The sequence below is a fragment of the Diorhabda sublineata genome, chromosome 6 (genome assembly GCF_026230105.1).
Source record: "Diorhabda sublineata isolate icDioSubl1.1 chromosome 6, icDioSubl1.1, whole genome shotgun sequence".
Lineage (NCBI taxonomy): Eukaryota > Metazoa > Arthropoda > Insecta > Coleoptera > Chrysomelidae > Diorhabda > Diorhabda sublineata.
The window spans coordinates 35154064-35180052 of NC_079479.1; the positions used below are offsets into that span (position 1 = coordinate 35154064).

General features: G+C 32.0%; 1 protein-coding gene across 1 annotated transcript in view; it reads right to left on the reverse strand.

Annotated features, from left to right (window-relative positions):
- LOC130445034 (protein Wnt-5b-like) overlaps positions 1-17299 on the reverse strand; it is a 28032-nt gene extending 10733 nt beyond the window's left edge. The window contains exons 1-2 of the mRNA XM_056780510.1: positions 17154-17299; positions 5273-5514 (exon numbers count right to left, since the gene is read on the reverse strand). Of these exons, the coding sequence (XP_056636488.1) occupies positions 5273-5514; positions 17154-17248 (337 nt within the window). The 5' untranslated portion in view covers positions 17249-17299. The remainder of the gene's footprint in view (positions 1-5272; positions 5515-17153) is intronic.
- Positions 17300-25989: the final 8690 nt, after the last annotated feature.

Consider the following 25989-nt stretch of genomic DNA (forward strand, 5'->3'; position numbering starts at 1 on the left):
CTTTGAAGAACGCGCTTTATAATACTTTGAGGAACGCGCTTTATAATCCTTTGAAGAACGCGCTTCATAATACTTTGAAGAACGCGCTTTATAATACTTTGAGGAACGCGCTTTATAATCCTTTGAAGAACGCGCTTTATAATACTTTGAGGAACGCGCTTTATAATCCTTTGAAGAACGCGCTTTATAATACTTTGAGGAACGCGCTTTATAATCCATTGAAGAACGCGCTTTATAAATCTCTGAAGAACGCGCTTTATAATACATTGAGGAACGCGCTTAATAATACTTTGAGGAACGCGCTTTATAATCCTTTGAGGAACTCGCTATATAATACTTTGAGGAATGCGCTTTATAATCCTTTGAAGAACGCGCTTTATAATCCTTTGAGGAACGCGCTTAATAAATCTCTGAATAACGCACTTTATAATACTTTGAGGAACGCGCTTTATAAATCTCTGAAGAACGCGCTTTATAAATCTCTGAAGAACGCGCTTTATAATACATTGAGGAACGCGCTTAATAATCCTTTGAAGAACGCGCTTTATAATACTTTGAGGAACGCGCTTTATAATCCTTTGAGGAACTCGCTATATAATACTTTGAGGAATGCGCTTTATAATTCTTTGAAGAACGCGCTTTATAATACTTTGAGGAACGCGCTTTATAATCCTTTGAGGAACGCGCTTTATAATACTTTGAGGAACGCGCTTTATAATCCTTTGAGGAACTCGCTATATAATACTTTGAGGAATGCGCTTTATAATCCTTTGAAGAACGCGCTTTATAATACTTTGAGGAACGCGCTTTATAATCCTTTGAGGAACGCGCTTAATAAATCTCTGAATAACGCACTTTATAATACTTTGAGGAACGCGCTTTATAAATCTCTGAAGAACGCGCTTTATAAATCTCTGAATAACGCACTTTATAATACTTTGAGGAACGCGCTTTATAAATCTCTGAGGAACGCGCTTTATAAATCTCTGAAGAACGCGCTTTATAATACATTGAGGAACGCGCTTAATAATCCTTTGAAGAACGCGCTTTATAATACATTGAGGAACGCGCTTAATAATCCTTTGAAGAACGCGCTTTATAATACTTTGAGGAACGCGCTTTATAAATCTCTGAGGAACGCGCTTTATAAATCTCTAAAGAACGCGCTTAATAATCCTTTGAAGAACGCGCTTTATAATACTTTGAGGAACGCGCTTTATAATCCTTTGAAGAACGCGCTTTATAATCCTTTGAAAAACGCGCTTTATAAATCTCTGAAGAACGCGCTTAATAATCCTTTGAAGAACGCGCTTTATAATCCTTTGAAGAACGCGCTTTATAAATCTCTGAAGAACGCGCTTTATAATACTTTGAGGAACGCGCTTTATAAATCTCTGAAGAACGCGCTTAATAATCCTTTGAAGAACGCGCTTTATAATCCTTTGAAGAACGCGCTTTATAAATCTCTGAAGAACGCGCTTTATAATACTTTGAGGAACGCGCTTTATAAATCTCTGAGGAACGCGCTTTATAAATCTCTGAAGAACGCGCTTAATAATCCTTTGAAGAACGCGCTTTATAATACTTTGAGGAACGCGCTTGATATATCTCTGAGGAACGCGCTTTATAAATCTCTGAAGAACGCGCTTAATAATCCTTTGAAGAACGCGCTTTATAATCCTTTGAAGAACGCGCTTTATAAATCTCTGAAGAACGCGCTTAATAATCCTTTGAAGAACGCGCTTTATAATCCTTTGAAGAACGCGTTTTATAAATCTCTGAAGAACGCGCTTAATAATCCTTTGAAGAACGCGCTTTATAATACTTTGAGGAACGCGCTTGATATATCTCTGAGGAACGCGCTTTATAAATCTCTGAAGAACGCGCTTAATAATCCTTTGAAGAACGCGCTTTATAATCCTTTGAAGAACGCGCTTTATAAATCTCTGAAGAACGCGCTTAATAATCCTTTGAAGAACGCGCTTTATAATCCTTTGAAGAACGCGTTTTATAAATCTCTGAAGAACGCGCTTAATAATCCTTTGAAGAACGCGCTTTATAATACTTTGAGGAACGCGCTTGATATATCTCTGAGGAACGCGCTTTATAAATCTCTGAAGAACGCGCTTAATAATCCTTTGAAGAACGCGCTTTATAATCCTTTGAAGAACGCGCTTTATAAATCTCTGAAGAACGCGCTTAATAATCCTTTGAAGAACGCGCTTTATAATCCTTTGAAGAACGCGTTTTATAAATCTCTGAAGAACGCGCTTAATAATCCTTTGAAGAACGCGCTTTATAATACTTTGAGGAACGCGCTTGATATATCTCTGAGGAACGCGCTTTATAAATCTCTGAAGAACGCGCTTAATAATCCTTTGAAGAACGCGCTTTATAATCCTTTGAAGAACGCGCTTTATAAATCTCTGAAGAACGCGCTTAATAATCCTTTGAAGAACGCGCTTTATAATCCTTTGAGGAACGCGCTTTATAAATCTCTGAAGAACGCGCTTAATAATCCTTTGAAGAACGCGCTTTATAATACTTTGAGGAACGCGCATTATATATCTCTGAGGAACGCGTCTACGATTTTTTTCTATGTCGTCGCTGAGCACGCCATTTTCTTATACAGAACTGACACCAATTATCTGGTTTTTGAACGGAAATAGTAGCAGTTAATTGGACCAGTACGTAAAAATGTTTTTTCTCGCAGCTAGATGAGTTGTTGGACTTGGGAGACGTTTGGTTCAAACAATTCTCTAAACTGCAGCCATATCTACAGCATGATGGTTGTTTTGACTCAATCAAATGAAGATTTAAAGAAGAAAATGGCGGAAAAAAGCCAGAATCAATGGCTAGCGTCACCTGCGAAATTTTTGATTCATTCGATGTATATTATTTAGATTTAGGAAGTTTTTTCTGTGATCAAACAAAATATTTTTCGATAAATTGAAAATTTACGTTCTGGGGAGCGAGTTGATCGTATCAAGGCAACGAATAAATAAACGCAACCCTCTGAATGATTGGTTACGGGTCATTATGCAAATTATTAGAGGGGGGTTCTTTGTTTTGCGTTTTGCCGACAAAGGCAATTGATAATGTATATATTGTGACACAATATTAAATATATTCGTTCGATTTCAAGTTAAATTAATCAATCAAAAGAAAAATATACTGTTTGAAATATAAATTGATATGTTTCGAAGTGATTAAAATGAAATTGAAGCATAAAGCAAATAAAATAAAAAAAAAATTATTTACCGGAAAAAATATGTAGAAGGTGGCCCAAAGTTCTTCGTTTTTCGCTAATAACTGCCGAAATATGTCAGTTAGGGGGTTATTTTTGGGCTTAAAATGAAGATCAGTTCATTATTTACAAAAATAGTCCTGGGGACTTTTCTCGAAAATTTGTTCATTTTCGAGATAACAAACTTCGAACGCATCCCGTATTAGGGGCGTTCTCGTTGAAGCAGGTGGACAAATTGTTCAATAACTCGTGTAAAAATTAATATTTTTTCATGATTTGAAATTCATTTGAAAGAGGAAATCCGTAGCTATCACGACATACTGACCGTTTTTTCGAAAAATTTGTTTTTAATATTGAAAACATTGCTCAAAGTTCACTTTCGTCGATATTGGATAATAGTCGAAAAATATCTAGGAAAGTGAACTTTGAGCAGGGTTTTCAATATAAAAAACAAATTCTTCGGAAAAACGGTTAGTATGTCGTGATAGCTACGGATTTCCTCTTTCTAATGAATTTTAAATCATGAAAAAATATTAATTTTTACACGAGTTATTGGACAATTTGTCCACCTGCTTTTACGAAAACACGTGGAGCTAGATCCAAGTACCGGATGCGTTTGAGGTTTGTTATCTCGAAAATGAACAAGTTTTCGAGAAAAGTCGTCAGGACTATTTTTGTAGATAATGAACTGATATTCATTTTACACCTTTCAAAGCCCCAAAATCCAAAAAGATTCAACTGAATAACTAATATTAATAAAAACATGAGTGAATTTGATAATAGCCAAAAAATATCGATGAAAGTGAACTTTGAGCAGTGTTTTCAATATTAAAAACAAATTTTTCGGAAAAACGGTCAGTATATCGTGATAGCTACGGATTTCCTCTTTCTAATGAATTTTAAATCATGAAAAAATATTAATTTTTACACGAGTTATTGGACAATTTGTCCACCTGCTTTTACGAAAACACGTGGAGCTAGATCCAAGTACCGGATGCGTTTGAGGTTTGTTATCTCGAAAATGAACAAGTTTTCGAGAAAAGTCGTCAGGACTATTTTTGTAGATAATGAACTGATATTCATTTTACACCTTTCAAAGCCCCAAAATCCAAAAAGATTCAACTGAATAACTAATATTAATAAAAACATGAGTGAATTTGATAATAGCCAAAAAATATCGATGAAAGTGAACTTTGAGCAGTGTTTTCAATATTAAAAACAAATTTTTCGAAAAAACGGCCAGTATGTCGTGATAGCTACGGATTTCTTCTTTCTAATGAATTTTAAATCATGAAAAAATATTAATTTTTACACGAGTTATTGGACAATTTGTCCACCTGCTTTTACGAGAACGCGCGGAGCGAGATCCAAATACCGGATGCGTTTGAGGTTTGTTATCTCGAAAATGAACAAATTTTCGAGAAAAGTCGTCAGGACTATTTTTGTAGATAATGAACTGATCTTCATTTTAAGCCCAAAAATAACCCCCTAACTGCCATATTTCGACCGTTATTGGCGAAAAACAAAGAACTTTGGACCACCTTCTACATATTTTTTCCGGTAAATAATTTGAGGGTTGAAAGACGATTTATTAACGTTGTTAATACAATAAGACATTTGTAAATCGTTCCAGGTTGCCTTTGCAAGGATCTGGTTTCCTTATAAAGCTAGGACAGTCTTCGAACAACCACGATGGTTTAAAAAAGAAAAAACTCTTTCGAGGGTTTGTTTATTTAGAAATTAGACCTGATCTTATTCTCTCAGGAGTTCAATAGCACATTCTGGTCGATGTAGTACATATTTTTCCAGTCATTTGACCCACCTCAAGTTTAATTCAACCTCTATAGCACTTTGTTGATTGTATTATTTCTTTTTTCATTAATATTCTTAAGTAAAACATCAGTAATATCGTCAACGTCATATTTCATAGATTCGAATATCTAGGGGAAGGATTAATCGTGTTTAGCTTAACAACTAGACTATGATTAACACCAAAATTCAATTTTTTTTCATATCTGAACTTACCCACGGTTATCATCGGTCCGAATACAGTAACGTCATCGGAAATTGTACAGTTCCATCTCCTATTGTGGAATTGGTGTTTGCATTCCGTCAAAGTGTGTTTAGCTCCGACAGCGACGGCATTCATGTGATCTATATACAATTGGCACAGTCTCCTTTGACCCGGACTGAGTCCGGGAAGTGCTCGGCAAGACGGTAAACCTTCATCGTTTTGCATCATGTCGTCGAAAATCATACCCATACGTCTGGAATGATAAATATTTTTTTTTCCTCTTTATATCCATCAACGAACAATGTAAAATAGAAATAACGGTGGAAATATTGAAGAAAAACCACGAAAAATCACGTGAATAGAAATAACGGTGGAAATATTGAAGAATTACCACGAAAAATCACTGTAGAATCACGTGAATAGAAATAACGGTGGAAATATTGAAGAATTACCACGAAAAATCACTGTAGAATCACGTGAATAGAAATAACGGTGGAAATATTGAAGAATTACCACGAAAAATCACTGTAGAATCACGTGAATAGAAATAACGGTGGAAATATTGAAGAATTACCACGAAAAATCACTGTAGAATCACGTGAATAGAAATAACGGTGGAAATATTGAAGAATTACCACGAAAAATCACTGTAGAATCACGTGAATAGAAATAACGGTGGAAATATTGAAGAATTACCACGAAAAATCACTGTAGAATCACGTGAATAGAAATAACGGTGGAAATATTGAAGAATTACCACGAAAAATCACTGTAGAATCACGTGAATAGAAATAACGGTGGAATATTGAAGAATTACCACGAAAAATCACTGTAGAATCACGTGAATAGAAATAACGGTGGAAATATTGAAGAATTACCACGAACAATCACTGTAGAATCACGTAAATAGAAATAACGGTGGAAATATTGAAGAAAAACCACGAAAAATCACTGTAGAATCACGTGAATGGAAATAACGGTGGAAATATTGAAGAAAAACCACGAAAAATCACTGTAGAATCACGTGAATAGAAATAACGGTGGAAATATTGAAGAAAAACCACGAAAAATCACTGTAGAATCACGTGAATAGAAATAACGGTGGAAATATTGAAGAATTACCACGAAAAATCACTGTAGAATCACGTGAATAGAAATAACGGTGGAAATATTGAAGAATTACCACGAAAAATCACTGTAGAATCACGTGAATAGAAATAACGGTGGAAATATTGAAGAATTACCACGAAAAATCACTGTAGAATCACGTGAATAGAAATAACGGTGGAAATATTGAAGAATTACCACGAAAAATCACTGTAGAATCACGTGAATAGAAATAACGGTGGAAATATTGAAGAATTACCACGAAAAATCACTGTAGAATCACGTGAATAGAAATAACGGTGGAATATTGAAGAATTACCACGAAAAATCACTGTAGAATCACGTGAATAGAAATAACGGTGGAAATATTGAAGAATTACCACGAACAATCACTGTAGAATCACGTAAATAGAAATAACGGTGGAAATATTGAAGAAAAACCACGAAAAATCACTGTAGAATCACGTGAATAGAAATAACGGTGGAAATATTGAAGAATTACCACGAACAATCACTGTAGAATCACGTAAATAGAAATAACGGTGGAAATATTGAAGAAAAACCACGAAAAATCACTGTAGAATCACGTGAATGGAAATAACGGTGGAAATATTGAAGAAAAACCACGAAAAATCACTGTAGAATCACGTGAATAGAAATAACGGTGGAAATATTGAAGAATTACCACGAAAAATCACTGTAGAATCACGTGAATAGAAATAACGGTGGAAATATTGAAGAATTACCACGAAAAATCACTGTAGAATCACGTGAATAGAAATAACGGTGGAAATATTGAAGAATTACCACGAAAAATCACTGTAGAATCACGTGAATAGAAATAACGGTGGAAATATTGAAGAATTACCACGAAAAATCACTGTAGAATCACGTGAATAGAAATAACGGTGGAAATATTGAAGAAAAACCACGAAAAATCACTGTAGAATCACGTGAATAGAAATAACGGTGGAAATATTGAAGAATTACCACGAAAAATCACTGTAGAATCACGTGAATAGAAATAACGGTGGAAATATTGAAGAAAAACCACGAAAAATCACTGTAGAATCACGTGAATAGAAATAACGGTGGAAATATTGAAGAAAAACCACGAAAAATCACTGTAGAATCACGTGAATAGAAATAACGGTGGAAATATTGAAGAAAAACCACGAAAAATCACTGTAGAATCACGTGAATAGAAATAACGGTGGAAATATTGAAGAAAAACCACGAAAAATCACTGTAGAATCACGTGAATAGAAATAACGGTGGAAATATTGAAGAATTACCACGAAAAATCACTGTAGAATCACGTGAATAGAAATAACGGTGGAAATATTGAAGAAAAACCACGAAAAATCACTGTAGAATCACGTGAATAGAAATAACGGTGGAAATATTGAAGAATTACCACGAAAAATCACTGTAGAATCACGTGAATAGAAATAACGGTGGAAATATTGAAGAATTACCACGAAAAATCACTGTAGAATCACGTGAATAGAAATAACGGTGGAAATATTGAAGAATTACCACGAAAAATCACTGTAGAATCACGTGAATAGAAATAACGGTGGAAATATTGAAGAATTACCACGAAAAATCACTGTAGAATCACGTGAATAGAAATAACGGTGGAAATATTGAAGAATTACCACGAAAAATCACTGTAGAATCACGTGAATAGAAATAACGGTGGAAATATTGAAGAAAAACCACGAAAAATCACTGTAGAATCACGTGAATAGAAATAACGGTGGAAATATTGAAGAAAAACCACGAAAAATCACTGTAGAATCACGTGAATAGAAATAACGGTGGAAATATTGAAGAAAAACCACGAAAAATCACTGTAGAATCACGTGAATAGAAATAACGGTGGAAATATTGAAGAAAAACCACGAAAAATCACTGTAGAATCACGTGAATAGAAATAACGGTGGAAATATTGAAGAAAAACCACGAAAAATCACTGTAGAATCACGTGAATAGAAATAACGGTGGAAATATTGAAGAATTACCACGAAAAATCACTGTAGAATCACGTGAATAGAAATAACGGTGGAAATATTGAAGAAAAACCACGAAAAATCACTGTAGAATCACGTGAATAGAAATAACGGTGGAAATATTGAAGAATTACCACGAAAAATCACTGTAGAATCACGTGAATAGAAATAACGGTGGAAATATTGAAGAAAAACCACGAAAAATCACTGTAGAATCACGTGAATAGAAATAACGGTGGAAATATTGAAGAAAAACCACGAAAAATCACTGTAGAATCACGTGAATAGAAATAACGGTGGAAATATTGAAGAATTACCACGAAAAATCACTGTAGAATCACGTGAATAGAAATAACGGTGGAAATATTGAAGAATTACCACGAAAAATCACTGTAGAATCACGTGAATAGAAATAACGGTGGAAATATTGAAGAATTACCACGAAAAATCACTGTAGAATCACGTGAATAGAAATAACGGTGGAAATATTGAAGAATTACCACGAAAAATCACTGTAGAATCACGTGAATAGAAATAACGGTGGAAATATTGAAGAATTACCACGAAAAATCACTGTAGAATCACGTGAATAGAAATAACGGTGGAAATATTGAAGAATTACCACGAAAAATCACTGTAGAATCACGTGAATAGAAATAACGGTGGAAATATTGAAGAAAAACCACGAAAAATCACTGTAGAATCACGTGAATAGAAATAACGGTGGAAATATTGAAGAATTACCACGAAAAATCACTGTAGAATCACGTGAATAGAAATAACGGTGGAAATATTGAAGAAAAACCACGAAAAATCACTGTAGAATCACGTGAATAGAAATAACGGTGAAAATATTGAAGAAAAACCACGAAAAATCACTGTAGAATCACGTGAATAGAAATAACGGTGGAAATATTGAAGAAAAACCACGAAAAATTACTGTAGAATCACGTGAATAGAAATAACGGTGGAAATATTGAAGAAAACCACGAAAAATCACTGTAGAATCACGTGAATAGAAATAACGGTGGAAATATTGAAGAAAAACCACGAAAAATCACTGTAGAATCCCGTGAAAATTTGAAGGATAATATATTACGACAAACAAAAGGAAAATAAAGAAAAAACCGTTAAGAAGAAATAGAAAATAATCAAAAAAGACGGTAGATCGAAATCTAGATGTTAGAAAAGTGTTAAACATGAAAAATATATATATACGAGGTGTGTGTAAAAAGTTAAATGGTATTAGAGAAGAAACACAACTGAAGATACATATAAATGATTGTTCTTCAATTGTAGTTAACACAATTTTGTAAATGTTGTTGAAACTGTGAGGAAATGTCATATGTCAGCGAAATTTACCAATTAATTCGGAAAAACCAGAGATAAGTCCGCGGGTATCAAGTCAGGATAGTATCATGAAATCTATAATTTTTTCTCAGCAGCTGATATCTTTTTTGTAGTCCTCGTATGTAAAAATCGCTTTGTAGAGGTATTTGGCACGTTTTCTTAATCGATTCATGTCAAAAATGAATCGATATCTCAAATGGTTTTCGAGATATGGAAGTTTTTATACAAACATGTCAATTACAAACTCAACCCTGTATATTTCTCACAAATATGCAACTGAAGGATTCTAACGTATAAATTCAATTAGACACACGTTTTCTTAATCGACTCATGTCAAAAATGAATCGATATCTCAAATGGTTTTCGAGATATGGAAGTTTTTATACAAACATGTCAATTACAAACTCAACCCTGTATATTTCTCACAAATATGCAACTGAAGGATTCTAACGTATAAATTCAATTAGACACACGTTTTCTTAATCGATTCATGTCAAAAATGAATCGATATCTCAAATGGTTTTCGAGATATGGAAGTTTTTATACAAACATGTCAATTACAAACTCAACCCTGTATATTTCTCACAAATATGCAACTGAAGGATTCTAACGTATAAATTCAATTAGACACACGTTTTCTTAATCGATTCATGTCAAAAATGAATCGATATCTCAAATGGTTTTCGAGATATGGAAGTTTTTATACAAACATGTCAATTACAAACTCAACCCTGTATATTTCTCACAAATATGCAACTGAAGGATTCTAACGTATAAATTCAATTAGACACACGTTTTCTTAATCGATTCATGTCAAAAATGAATCGATATCTCAAATGGTTTTCGAGATATGGAAGTTTTTATACAAACATGTCAATTACAAACTCAACCCTGTATATTTCTCACAAATATGCAACTGAAGGATTCTAACGTATAAATTCAATTAGACACACGTTTTCTTAATCGATTCATGTCAAAAATGAATCGATATCTCAAATGGTTTTCGAGATATGGAAGTTTTTATACAAACATGTCAATTACAAACTCAACCCTGTATATTTCTCACAAATATGCAACTGAAGGATTCTAACGTATAAATTCAATTAGACACACGTTTTCTTAATCGACTCATGTCAAAAATGAATCGATATCTCAAATGGTTTTCGAGATATGGAAGTTTTTATACAAACATGTCAATTACAAACTCAACCCTGTATATTTCTCACAAATATGCAACTGAAGGATTCTAACGTATAAATTCAATTAGACACACGTTTTCTTAATCGATTCATGTCAAAAATGAATCGATATCTCAAATGGTTTTCGAGATATGGAAGTTTTTATACAAACATGTCAATTACAAACTCAACCCTGTATATTTCTCACAAATATGCAACTGAAGGATTCTAACGTATAAATTCAATTAGACACACGTTTTCTTAATCGATTCATGTCAAAAATGAATCGATATCTCAAATGGTTTTCGAGATATGGAAGTTTTTATACAAACATGTCAATTACAAACTCAACCCTGTATATTTCTCACAAATATGCAACTGAAGGATTCTAACGTATAAATTCAATTAGACACACGTTTTCTTAATCGATTCATGTCAAAAATGAATCGATATCTCAAATGGTTTTCGAGATATGGAAGTTTTTATACAAACATGTCAATTACAAACTCAACCCTGTATATTTCTCACAAATATGCAACTGAAGGATTCTAACGTATAAATTCAATTAGACACACGTTTTCTTAATCGATTCATGTCAAAAATGAATCGATATCTCAAATGGTTTTCGAGATATGGAAGTTTTTATACAAACATGTCAATTACAAACTCAACCCTGTATATTTCTCACAAATATGCAACTGAAGGATTCTAACGTATAAATTCAATTAGACACACGTTTTCTTAATCGACTCATGTCAAAAATGAATCGATATCTCAAATGGTTTTCGAGATATGGAAGTTTTTATACAAACATGTCAATTACAAACTCAACCCTGTATATTTCTCACAAATATGCAACTGAAGGATTCTAACGTATAAATTCAATTAGACACACGTTTTCTTAATCGACTCATGTCAAAAATGAATCGATATCTCAAATAGTTTTCGAGATATTGAACTTTTTATACGAGAATGTCAAATTTTTTTTTCAACACTTTTTCTAGTTGAAAATATACTTATATCGACAGTATTTTTGTCTGAAAACTCCAAAAATAATGTTAGTTTCCGTATGAAATGTACGATTTTGCGAAGAATCAATTTTTTTTTAACTCCTCATGACAAAAAACTCATTTTAGCAGTTGTAATACAAGCAGTTGTGCCAATCCGACCGTACCGTTCAGCTTGAAAGTTATAGAACGCGGCGCGTCGGCAACAGAGCCCGTTTTCAAGAATTCCCGCTACTACTTATACTATATATACACTCCCGGTATATAAATCTCATCTGATTTACTTAGAAATGTGTTTGAAAACGGCGTTTGCACGTCGCGAATCACGTGTACATCCTAAGCGCTTAAAAAGTCATTCGGAGCCGATTTAATTAATCTAATGTCGACTGAATTGAATGATACACAAGTTTAATCGTCAAGTACGAACCGTATTTGGTAAAATACTGTTTAACTTTCTTCTTAATCCGGAGAATCTGGTGATATCGATTGTTTTACGTTTATAGCAACTTTGATTTGTAGTATTTAGAAAAAAACGAATAAAAATGATATAAAAGCGCGTTGGTTATGCGTGCCGACAATTTTAGATGCTACAACAAATCATAATATAACAAAATAACTTGTACGGGGGTTGTAAAATAACATCCCACCGACGATTTGTGTTAATCGTCGTAGTTTACTCGATGTTTTATAATATTTATCTTTAATAGTCGTGCTAGGTTGCATAAAATAGTATATTATTGAATTTATTAGGTAGAATTTTGTAATTTGTGGATTTTTTTCGAAATTTCTGCCGGTCCTACGACTTTCTAATACAGTGGTAGCTACCGCCATCTCTAGGTCAGTCCTGGTACTTCTGGAACCTCCCTCGTATATTTTTGTGGTATAAACTTCAATTTCACCATATAAATAATCAATATTATTATTTATTTTTAAATTGCAACGCCCTGTAACGGCGAGAAATTATTTATAGTTATCAAGTTTTGAAATCGTGCAGTCGATTGAAAGTTTTTAATTCCTGGTTGTAATTTCATCTGGTTAGTCGTTGAAAATGTGCGATTTTATGGAGCGTGTACTAAAGAGACCGTCGAAACTTACTTCCTCATCTACTTATCGTATTTAGCGTGAAAATATATCTTGCGCGCGGATCTTTTTTCGTTGGTTTTCGTCGGTCGACTGCCCCCGACGTTCTTTCACATTTAATTAACCTTTCAAAAAGACGCTTTTGATTCGATAAATACGATACGAAATAAGCTGTATCAGTTGAACGATACGATTCAATGAATCATGAAGTAAAAGATTGAGGTTATCATCGACGTGATTAAAATAAGAATGATCCTGTTGAAAAGAAGCTTGGTCTTCAGTTAAAGCTTGAATTAGTCTTCTACAACTGTCTCTGGTCGAGATCCAACCAAAATTCATAAACTAAGAGTGTCTCTAATGGTTATTTCTTTTATTTGTCTTCCAACTGGTTTAGTTCGTCACCTGGAAGCTAGAAAAGGTCGTCAACTCTCGAAATCTCCTTCTGAAGATGTCTTCCAACTTTCTTTTGATGGAAATCTTGATAAATCTACTGAGTTTTGATGTATGATCCTACAGCAGGATTAAAATAAGAATGATCCTGCTGAAGAGAAGCTTGGTCTTCAGTTCAAGCTTGAATTAGTCTTCTACAACTGTCTCTGGTCGAGATCCAACCAATATTCATAAACCAAGAGTGTCTCTAATGGTTATTTCTTCTGTTTGTCTTCCAACTGGTTTAGTTCGTCACCTGGAAGATAGAGAAGGTCGTCAACTCTCGAAATCTCCTTCTGAAGATGTCTTCCAACTTTCTTTTGATCGAAATCTTGATAAATCTACAGAGTTTTGATTTAAGATCATACAGCAGGATTAAAATAAGAATGATCCTGCTGAAGAGAAGCTTGGTCTTCAGTTCAAGCTTGCATTAGTCTTCTACAGCTGTCTCTGGTCGAGATCCAACCAATATTCATAAACCAAGAGTGTCTCTAATGGTTATTTCTTCTGTTTGTCTTCCAACTGGTTTAGTTCGTCACCTGGAAGCTGGAGAAGGTCGTCAACTCTCGAAATCTCCTTCTGAAGATGTCTTCCAACTTTCTTTTGATGGAAATCTTGATAAATCTACAGAGTTTTGATTTAAGATCATACAGCAGGATTAAAATAAGAATGATCCTGCTGAAGAGAAGCTTGGTCTTCAGTTAAAGCTTGAATTAGTCTTCTACAGCTGTCTCTGGTCGAGATCCAACCAAAATTCATAAACTAAGAGTGTCTCTAATGGTTATTTCTTCTGTTTGTCTTCCAACTGGTTTAGTTCGTCACCTGGAAGCTGGAGAAGGTCGTCAAATCTCGAAATATCCTTCTGAAGATGTCTTCCAACTTTCTTTTGATGGAAATCTTGATAAATCTACTGAGTTTTGATCTATGATCCTACAGCAGGATTAAAATAAGAATGATCCTGCTGAAGAGAAGCTTGGTCTTCAGTTCAAGCTTGCATTAGTCTTCTACAGCTGTCTCTGGTCGAGATCCAACCAAAATTCATAAACTAAGAGTGTCTCTAATGGTTATTTCTTCTGTTTGTCTTCCAACTGGTTTAGTTCGTCACCTGGAAGCTGGAGAAGGTCGTCAAATCTCGAAATATCCTTCTGAAGATGTCTTCCAACTTTCTTTTGATGGAAATCTTGATAAATCTACAGAGTTTTGATTTAAGATCATACAGCAGGATTAAAATAAGAATGATCCTGCTGAAGAGAAGCTTGGTCTTCAGTTCAAGCTTGAATTAGTCTTCTACACCTGTCTCTGGTCGAGATCCAACCAATATTCATAAACCAAGAGTGTCTCTAATGGTTATTTCTTCTGTTTGTCTTCCAACTGGTTTAGTTCGTCACCTGGAAGCTGGAGAAGGTCGTCAAATCTCGAAATATCCTTCTGAAGATGTCCTCCAACTTTCTTTTGATGGAAATCTTGATAAATCTACTGAGTTTTGATCTATGATCATACAGCAGGATTAAAATAAGAATGATCCTGCTGAAGAGAAGCTTGGTCTTCAGTTAAAGCTTGAATTAGTCTTCTACAACTGTCTCTGGTCGAGATCCAACCAATATTCATAAACCAAGAGTGTCTCTAATGGTTATTTCTTCTGTTTGTCTTCCAACTGGTTTAGTTCGTCACCTGGAAGCTAGAAAAGGTCGTCAACTCTCGAAATCTCCTTCTGAAGATGTCTTCCAACTTTGTTTTGATCGAAATCTTGATTAATCTACTGAGTTTTGATCTATGATCATACAGCAGGATTAAAATAAGAATGATCCTGCTGAAGAGAAGCTTGGTCTTCAGTTAAAGCTTGAATTAGTCTTCTACAACTGTCTCTGGTCGAGATCCAACCAATATTCATAAACCAAGAGTGTCTCTAATGGTTATTTCTTCTGTTTGTCTTCCAACTGGTTTAGTTCGTCACCTGGAAGCTGGAGAAGGTCGTCAAATCTCGAAATATCCTTCTGAAGATGTCCTCCAACTTTCTTTTGATGGAAATCTTGATAAATCTACTGAGTTTTGATCTATGATCATACAGCAGGATTAAAATAAGAATGATCCTGCTGAAGAGAAGCTTGGTCTTCAGTTAAAGCTTGAATTAGTCTTCTACAACTGTCTCTGGTCGAGATCCAACCAATATTCATAAACCAAGAGTGTCTCTAATGGTTATTTCTTCTGTTTGTCTTCCAACTGGTTTAGTTCGTCACCTGGAAGCTAGAAAAGGTCGTCAACTCTCGAAATCTCCTTCTGAAGATGTCTTCCAACTTTGTTTTGATCGAAATCTTGATTAATCTACTGAGTTTTGATCTATGATCATACAGCAGGATTAAAATAAGAATGATCCTGCTGAAGAGAAGCTTGGTCTTCAGTTAAAGCTTGAATTAGTCTTCTACAACTGTCTCTGGTCGAGATCCAACCAATATTCATAAACCAAGAGTGTCTCTAATGGTTATTTCTTCTGTTTGTCTTCCAACTGGTTTAGTTCGTCACCTGGAAGCTAGAGAAGGTCGTCAACTCTCGAAATCTCCTTCTGAAGATGTCTTCCAACTTTCTTTTGATGGAAATCTTGATTAATCTACTGAGTTTTGATGTATGATCATACAGCAGGATTAAAAACCTTGTTATCATATTAACAAAATAGATGATTACGTCTATAAAGAAACAAGATGGTTGACAAAGCAACTTAACCTAACTTTCTCTTGTACTATATCGTATTACAACCAATTGATAAATACAAATATCGAAATTCATGTTTATTCACATCGATAAACATCATATAATTTTAATAATGCACGTAGGTGCAATGAAACATTGAATAACAAGAATAAATCACCAGGAGGTGACCACCATCCGGAGAATCTCACCAGGAGTCTAATAATAAATTTAAGGGAAAGAAATGATATTTTTCTCAAACAAATCGTTAGAGAAAGTCAGTTTTACTCAAACTAATTAGATTTTAATACATACGACAATAAAAATATTGGAAAAATTCATAAAATCACATCAAGTGTCGTTTGGGTAAGATTAACCCCCAAAATTTTCGCCAAAATTTATTTTCGATTAATTGAGGTAGTCCCTAAAAGGATAGAGAAGCGTCATGGGTGTTTTTTCTATTCGAACAAGGGGTTTTTTGCACCATACCTGCAGAGGATGATGAAGAGTCATTCCCTACTGCATTGGAGCGCAGGATGATGGTCTTTAATGGAAATTTGAGGAAAACAGAACCACCAGAATGTAGTTTTTCATTATAATCGCGCACCAAAAAGTTTTTCTAGACCGGAGAGTGATTTAAACGACAAAGAGAAAAGATCCAAAAGGTGTCCAGGTTATTAGAATCGCAGCATGATTAAATGACGATTAAGTAACCAAATATTATCGTTGTGTCTAGATAGGTAACGTCATTGATGAACAGGAGGTACCAAATAAAGCCTAGTACTGAGCTTTGGAGCGCAATCAACATCCTAGTGGCTTGAAAGAAGACATCGTTGTATCAAACCTCAGAAGCTGACCTCTGTTGGTAAATTATGACTTAAACCTCGCGAGAGGCGTTTCCCTAAAGTAGTAGTGCAATTTTTTGATTAAAATATTGTGATTAACACGATCGAAAGCCTTGGAAAAATCAAGGAAAGTTGTTGCAGTGTACCGATGGTTGTTTCAATGTGATTCCGTCTAGAATATTATTGGAAAAATACTTACAACCAAGTACCATTCGTCGACTGTCTTTTAGCAGCAGTACTCGAATTAGTTAGAATAATATTGATAATAAATAAAGAAAACATCAGGGTGGACATTGCTAGGGCGCGATTCCGAATTTCCAATTTCGAACTGCCTTTTAATTGCGACATTCTGAAACAAATAAAAATTGTATCAATAAATTTTATGGTTTTTCTTGATCAATAATATCAATTTCGGATACTTTTTGATGGAAAATTCGTTTGGAAAAAACGTTAAATTGACTGACGATATGAATTACCTGACGAAAAATCAGTTTTTTCACTTTTTGACCGATAGAATCCTAATTTATTGCTTCGTGGTAGAATTTAATACAAATTTGAGTTAGTGAAAACATATTATCACCTCGTATAAGTGTTATAATTAAATAACGACCACGATTGAATCATAAACTTTGTATAAAACCTTCCCTGCTGTTTTTTTTTCTATCAACTTGGTGATTCTGTTCGAAATCATGTTTTGTTTTCAGCCCATTGTTTTGATTTTTCTTTGGCTTGAGGTCTAAAGTGATAAACTCAAGTTTCACTCATGAATTTATTTTGAAAAAATGTTTTATTTCATATAAATCGACCTTATTTTTATTGCTTTCACTCTAGTAATATTGTTTCGTAAGATAGAAGAATGGAATTTTTAAAGAAAGTATCTACAAAGCTTCCGTTAGGGTTTTTGTCTACTGGATTTGGGGTAGTAGTTGTTTTGACTGTTCAAACATATTTTTGTTTCAACTGTTTTGTCGTGGTGAAGATTTATTTATTTTCTGCTGTTGGTTTCCCTGATTTTCCGTCTGCTAGTGTCATATGTCAAGCTTTGATGATGGAAATGACAGATTTGACGTATTCAAAACAATGTTGTCATAATTCGATGATTCTATTCATTAAAAAATCAAACTTTATTATATAAATGACAGATTTGACGTATTCAAAATAGTATTGTCATAATTCGATGATTCTATTCATTAAAAAATCAAACTTTATGATATAAATGACAGATTTGACATATTCAAAACAGTATTGTCATAATTCGATGATTCTATTCATTAAAAAATCAAACTTTATGATATAAATGACAGATTTGACGTATTCAAAACAGTATTGTCATAATTCGATGATTCTATTCATTAAAAAATCAAACTTTATTATATGAATGAGAGATTTGACATATTCAAAACAGTATTGTCATAATTCGATGATTCTATTCATTAAAAAATCAAACTTTATTATATGAATGACAGATTTGACATATTCAAAACAGTATTGTCATAATTCGATGATTCTATTCATTAAAAAATCAAACTTTATTATATGAATGACAGATTTGACGTATTCAAAATAGTATTGTCATAATTCGATGATTCTATTCATTAAAAAATCAAACTTTATTATATGAATGACAGATTTGACATATTCAAAACAGTATTGTCATAATTCGATGATTCTATTCATTAAAAAATCAAACTTTATTATATGAATGACAGATTTGACATATTCAAAACAGTATTGTCATAATTCGATGATTCTATTCATTAAAAAATCAAACTTTATTATATGAATGACAGATTTGACATATTCAAAACAGTATTGTCATAATTCGATGATTCTATTCATTAAAAAATCAAACTTTATTATATGAATGACAGATTTGACATATTCAAAACAGTATTGTCATAATTCGATGATTCTATTCATTAAAAAATCAAACTTTATGATATAAATGACAGATTTGACGTATTCAAAACAGTATTGTCATAATTCGATGATTCTATTCATTAAAAAATCAAACTTTATTATATGAATGACAGATTTGACGTATTCAAAATAGTATTGTCATAATTCGATGATTCTATTCATTAAAAAATCAAACTTTATTATATGAATGACAGATTTGACATATTCAAAATAGTATTGTCATAATTCGATGATTCTATTCATTAAAAAATCAAACTTTATTATATGAATGACAGATTTGACGTATTCAAAATAGTATTGTCATAATTCGATGATTCTATTCATTAAAAAATCAAACTTTATTATATGAATGACAGATTTGACATATTCAAAATAGTATTGTCATAATTCGATGATTCTATTCATTAAAAAATCAAACTTTATTATATGAATGACAGATTTGACGTATTCAAAATAGTATTGTCATAATTCGATGATTCTATTCATTAAAAAATCAAACTTTATGATATAAATGACAGATTTGACGTATTCAAAACAGTATTGTCATAATTCGATGATTCTATTCATTAAAAAATCAAACTTTATTATATGAATGACAGATTTGACATATTCAAAATAGTATTGTCATAATTCGATGATTCTATTCATTAAAAAATCAAACTTTATTATATGAATGACAGATTTGACGTATTCAAAATAGTATTGTCATAATTCGATGATTCTATTCATTAAAAAATCAAACTTTATTATATGAATGACAGATTTGACATATTCAAAATAGTATTGTCATAATTCGATGATTCTATTCATTAAAAAATCAAACTTTATTATATGAATGACAGATTTGACGTATTCAAAATAGTATTGTCATAATTCGATGATTCTATTCATTAAAAAATCAAACTTTATTATATGAATGACAGATTTGACATATTCAAAATAGTATTGTCATAATTCGATGATTCTATTCATTAAAAAATCAAACTTTATTATATGAATGACAGATTTGACGTATTCAAAATAGTATTGTCATAATTCGATGATTCTATTCATTAAAAAATCAAACTTTATGATATAAATGACAGATTTGACGTATTCAAAACAGTATTGTCATAATTCGATGATTCTATTCATTAAAAAATCAAACTTTATTATATGAATGACAGATTTGACATATTCAAAATAGTATTGTCATAATTCGATGATTCTATTCATTAAAAAATCAAACTTTATTATATGAATGACAGATTTGACGTATTCAAAATAGTATTGTCATAATTCGATGATTCTATTCATTAAAAAATCAAACTTTATGATATAAATGACAGATTTGACGTATTCAAAACAGTATTGTCATAATTCGATGATTCTATTCATTAAAAAATCAAACTTTATGATATAAATGACAGATTTGACGTATTCAAAACAGTATTGTCATAATTCGATGATTCTATTCATTAAAAAATCAAACTTTATTATATGAATGACAGATTTGACGTATTCAAAATAGTATTGTCATAATTCGTTGATTCTATTCATTAAAAAATCAAACTTTATTATATGAATGACAGATTTGACATATTCAAAATAGTATTGTCATAATTCGATGATTCTATTCATTAAAAAATCAAACTTTACAATATAAATGACAGATTTGACATATTCAAAACAGTATTGTCATAATTCGATGATTCTATTCATTAAAAAATCAAACTTTATTATATGAATGACAGATTTGACATATTCAAAATAGTATTGTCATAATTCGATGATTCTATTCATTAAAAAATCAAACTTTATTATATGAATGACAGATTTGACGTATTCAAAATAGTATTGTCATAATTCGATGATTCTATTCATTAAAAAATCAAACTTTATGATATAAATGACAGATTTGACGTATTCAAAACAGTATTGTCATAATTCGATGATTCTATTCATTAAAAAATCAAACTTTATGATATAAATGACAGATTTGACGTATTCAAAACAGTATTGTCATAATTCGATGATTCTATTCATTAAAAAATCAAACTTTATTATATGAATGACAGATTTGACGTATTCAAAATAGTATTGTCATAATTCGTTGATTCTATTCATTAAAAAATCAAACTTTATTATATGAATGACAGATTTGACATATTCAAAATAGTATTGTCATAATTCGATGATTCTATTCATTAAAAAATCAAACTTTACAATATAAATGACAGATTTGACATATTCAAAACAGTATTGTCATAATTCGATGATTCTATTCATTAAAAAATCAAACTTTATTATATGAATGACAGATTTGACATATTCAAAATAGTATTGTCATAATTCGATGATTCTATTCATTAAAAAATCAAACTTTATTATATGAATGACAGATTTGACGTATTCAAAATAGTATTGTCATAATTCGATGATTCTATTCATTAAAAAATCAAACTTTATGATATAAATGACAGATTTGACGTATTCAAAACAGTATTGTCATAATTCGATGATTCTATTCATTAAAAAATCAAACTTTATGATATAAATGACAGATTTGACGTATTCAAAACAGTATTGTCATAATTCGATGATTCTATTCATTAAAAAATCAAACTTTATTATATGAATGACAGATTTGACGTATTCAAAATAGTATTGTCATAATTCGTTGATTCTATTCATTAAAAAATCAAACTTTATTATATGAATGACAGATTTGACATATTCAAAATAGTATTGTCATAATTCGATGATTCTATTCATTAAAAAATCAAACTTTACAATATAAATGACAGATTTGACATATTCAAAACAGTATTGTCATAATTCGATGATTCTATTCATTAAAAAATCAAACTTTACAATATAAATGACAGATTTGACGTATTCAAAACAGTATTGTCATAATTCGATGATTCTATTCATTAAAAAAATATATTTAACAAACATAAATCTTTTCTATTTCATGAAACATCATGTTTTTCAGTACAAAATTCCAAGACAACGGAAAACTATTATTTAATGTACCTTATTAAAAATGGTTACGTCAAATTTGTCTGTCTAATCACTAAATTTATATTTCCATGTTACACGGTGTTTAGGCATGGTAATAATAATTTATAAATGCCAACCGCTCGTTCAACGTGTAATAGGAAACGAAGAAGAGAATCCACGTTTTCTTTGTATATCTTCAACTTTCCCTTTGGTAGTTTTTTATATCGTTAAATGTTAGTAAAACAATCGTAAAAAGTAGTACAGAATTTCAAATTCAAAATGAACGTTATAATGAAATTTAAACTGAACTGTTCAGATGATATTCCAATTAATTTGGTATCGATCACCCGGTACATTCGAGAAATTCAATAAAACCTTCATTTAAAAGTGAATTTTAATAAATTTGTGGTGATTTTATTTTTTATATTCGTTTTTCTACAGCTGCTAGGTTGGGAGTTTTTACAACAACCACCAAACTGCAAACTTAACCTCAATTCTATCAACTGAGAATCCACGTGGGGGCTGCAACCATCCAGGATTCCATTCCATAGATAAATCCAAGTCTTATCTTCAATATATAGACAAGTCTGAGTTGGTTTTAATTTGTTCGTTGTGCTATTTTGTAAATTTATAATTTTTTAATATTAATTGTTCGCCCCATTTGATTACCAGTTTTTATATACTTTAACTGAGGCCGGATACCACTTCCTGAGGGAGAATCTCCAGTCGGGGGCTTAGGGTTACACAATCAATATTCCGAAATTCAAAAACCTCTACGAATTTTTTAATGCGGCACCGATTTATTTGAAATTTTGACAGATGATTGGTGTGTATCCGAAAAGCGAAATCTAAATGGTGCCGAAGTGCGGGAGTGGAAAATTTTTCACCAAAAATAACCCCAGAAATCGAAATATCAGAAAATTTAAAGTAAAAAATGTCGTATAAAGTTTTTTCGTCAGATCAATAGTTTTTGAGTTATTCGCAATTGAAAAGTACGTTAAAAAAACCGCGTTTTTAAATAGTTTTTTACGTATAATTCTGTAATTATGCATTTTATCGAAAAAAGTGTAATGGACAAAAATAAAGCTCATAAAAAAACTAAGAGATTGGGCTATATTTCAAGATCGTAATATTCTACCTAAAGCAAGTTATAGATATTTTAATAGTTTTGTTTTACGTAATTGAGTATTTAACCTCAAATAACGGGAAAATGGTTCATTTTTCGAAAAAAAGTCATAGAATACTTTTTGAAGAGCTTAAAAAGACCTTTCGAATGACTACTGAAAAAAGTCGTTTCGACTGAAATTTCAGGGAGATATGATGTAAAATAGTTAGAGCTGAAAAAAAATTCCACTAAAACTAATGCCATTTTATTTAAAATTAAAATTAAACTTAATCCTTGCACCAAATACTTTATTTGGATGTTATTCATCACATATAAAAGTTAGGCTGACTAGAAATGCATAATTTTGAAAAAAAAATGAGTATTAAATAAGATTTTTTTTTTGATTTTCCAAAAATTTTTTTTTGTTAATTTTTTTCTCCATAACTATGAGAGATACAAAAATAAATAAACAGTCAAATTAAAGCATTTTTTATGACGATTATTTTAATTTTTTTTATTTTTTTGTAGCATAAAAATTGACGAGGTTATAACCAAATTAATCTGTCACTGTAGTACGAGAATTGCTTATCCACAGCCCTTTGACCCTTTATTAATAAAATGTGGAGGGAGCCAAGTCCTTCAAACATACATAGACTTATAGCCCTGAAAATTACCTTTAAAATGGTTTTTACTATAGTGTGATAGCTTCAAAATTAATGGAGTTACATAAAAAATAAAAATTTGAAATATTTTTTGTGAATTATTGAATATGGAAAAGTTTTAAATTTTGGCGCACGGAGTTTTTCTGTTGATGGTAAGTTACCTGTAGGTACATTTGATAGTACCAAGAGGTGATATACTTATAATCTTGGTAAAGGGGTGGTTCTTAAGGGGTGTCAGGGTGTAGAGAATGAAAAATCACTTCGTATTTGGAAAATAAACTTGAATACCGAAAGAAATCAAATTCAAAACATTGACAATCATTAAAAAAATATTTTTTTCACTTTTTATCAAAGGGGTGGCTCTTAAAGGTTGATAGGATATAGAAAATTAAAAATTACTTCAATTAGAGACAAGAAACTTTAATAACAAAAAGAAAGCAAAATCTAATTGGCAGTAATTAGATTTATTTTTATTTCTTTCTCTTAAAATGGGTAGTTTTTAAGGGTTGAATAATAAAAATTGATAAACAATCAAATTTTATGAATTTTTCACGGTAAAAATGAAATTTCAACGTTTTAAATCGTTAAAAAACTATATTTTTATATTATTTTCATCAGAAGGGTAGTTTTTAAAGATTTTTAAGGGTTGATTATTCAAAATATACAAATTTCTTATAATACAATAAGTTAAGATATTTATACTGCATAAAAGAAAAACATTTGATTTGAAAAAAAGAAGGAAAAACTATAATATCGATATTTTTCGATAAGGGGTGATTTTCCCCTTTTAAAAACAATTTACACACCTTGCGACCGCGCAAATTTGGAGAATAAGATGAATTTTCAGGAAAATTAAAACTACATTAAAAAATTCGGAGGTTTCACACCATTTTGAGCTTAATTGAATGCACTATTAATAGTTTTCGTTTTTTCAAGTTAGTCTTTGGAAATTATCCCAAAAACATCGTAAAAAACCGTAACCACAACCTTTCCTGAAGCTTACACTTCAGTCCACAATCCTCCAGTTCCATTTTATGGATTTTTTTCAACATTTCTGGAATCGTCACCTCATTTGATCGACCGCTGAGTTGCTGATCTTCCTAGGCCGTACAGTCTCGTTGAAACTGTGCTATTCAATATTTTACTGTTATTAACGAAGAAGCAAACGACGTGGCGTCTTCAAATGCTGGTTTTTGCGCAATATATTTATAACAGCTCGTAGTACTGCTGATTCGAAAAGTACATATTCCTTGGACTAGAAAAACGTCTGAAAAAAACCAAACAACGAATGCGGCATATCGGTAAATATCCTTAGTAAGTAATAGTCCATTAAACACATTGTAGTGCACGTTTTACGACTAAATTGAGGTTAAAACACGCGCGCAATGCGCATTAAAATAAATACAGTGAAAAGCAACGGTGAAAACTAATACGAAATCTCGGTTTTAACGTAATTTTTAATAAAGAATCATCAACATTAATAATTAGAATAAAAACTATCGTCCAAAACGTCGGTTAAATGAATATTATATACAGAGTGTCCAAAATAAGAAATAAAACATAAAACAGAGACGTACTAGTTCGAAATATGACGTTACTTTATTATTTTACAACCCCGCAATTCAAAAATACCAAATTTGGTACACTGACATAACATGCATCAATACCAACACAAATTTTATCTTTTGAAACGCGTCTAGATTGGAAACCATTCCAAAGGAGGTTATTTCTTGTGGTACCACTTCCCTAGATGTTGGTTCAACTCCTCCACGGGACCTTAAGCCTTTTACCAAGCATGGTCATCATCTTTGTCATCTGGATTTTGATATAATCTTTTGGATTGTCTTAGGAGTATTTCTCCATCGGATTCTTTAGACATTCGTTCAGTTCGTTATGGAATCGTTGCCCTTTTTTGGCAAAGATGTCTGCTTCTTCGTTTCCTTGTATACCCTGGTGGTCTGGAAGCCACATTAGTTTTCAGGATCTTCAAGGCAACAGCTTCCGTTTTGATCCAGATGTACCAGAGAGTGCAATTCGAGCTTTTAGAAGCTTTATATCGACCCAGTTTGAATGTGGTATCTTTGAAGCGTTTGGTTCTAGCTTTATAAGCTTCGGAATCCTTAGATAGTGAACCAGATCTTCTGGTTTCGTTACTACTGTCTAGATTAGTCTCTGGGTGCCGCCAAATGCATTTTTCCTTCTATTTTCGACCATCACTTAAAGACGTTTTGATGAGTGATGTTCTCAGAGATATGGAGAACTTCCGTTTTGATCCAGGTGTACCAGAGAGGTACATTTCGAGCTTTTAGAAGCTTTATATCGACCCAGTTTGAATGTGGCATCTTTGAAGCGTTTGGTTCCAG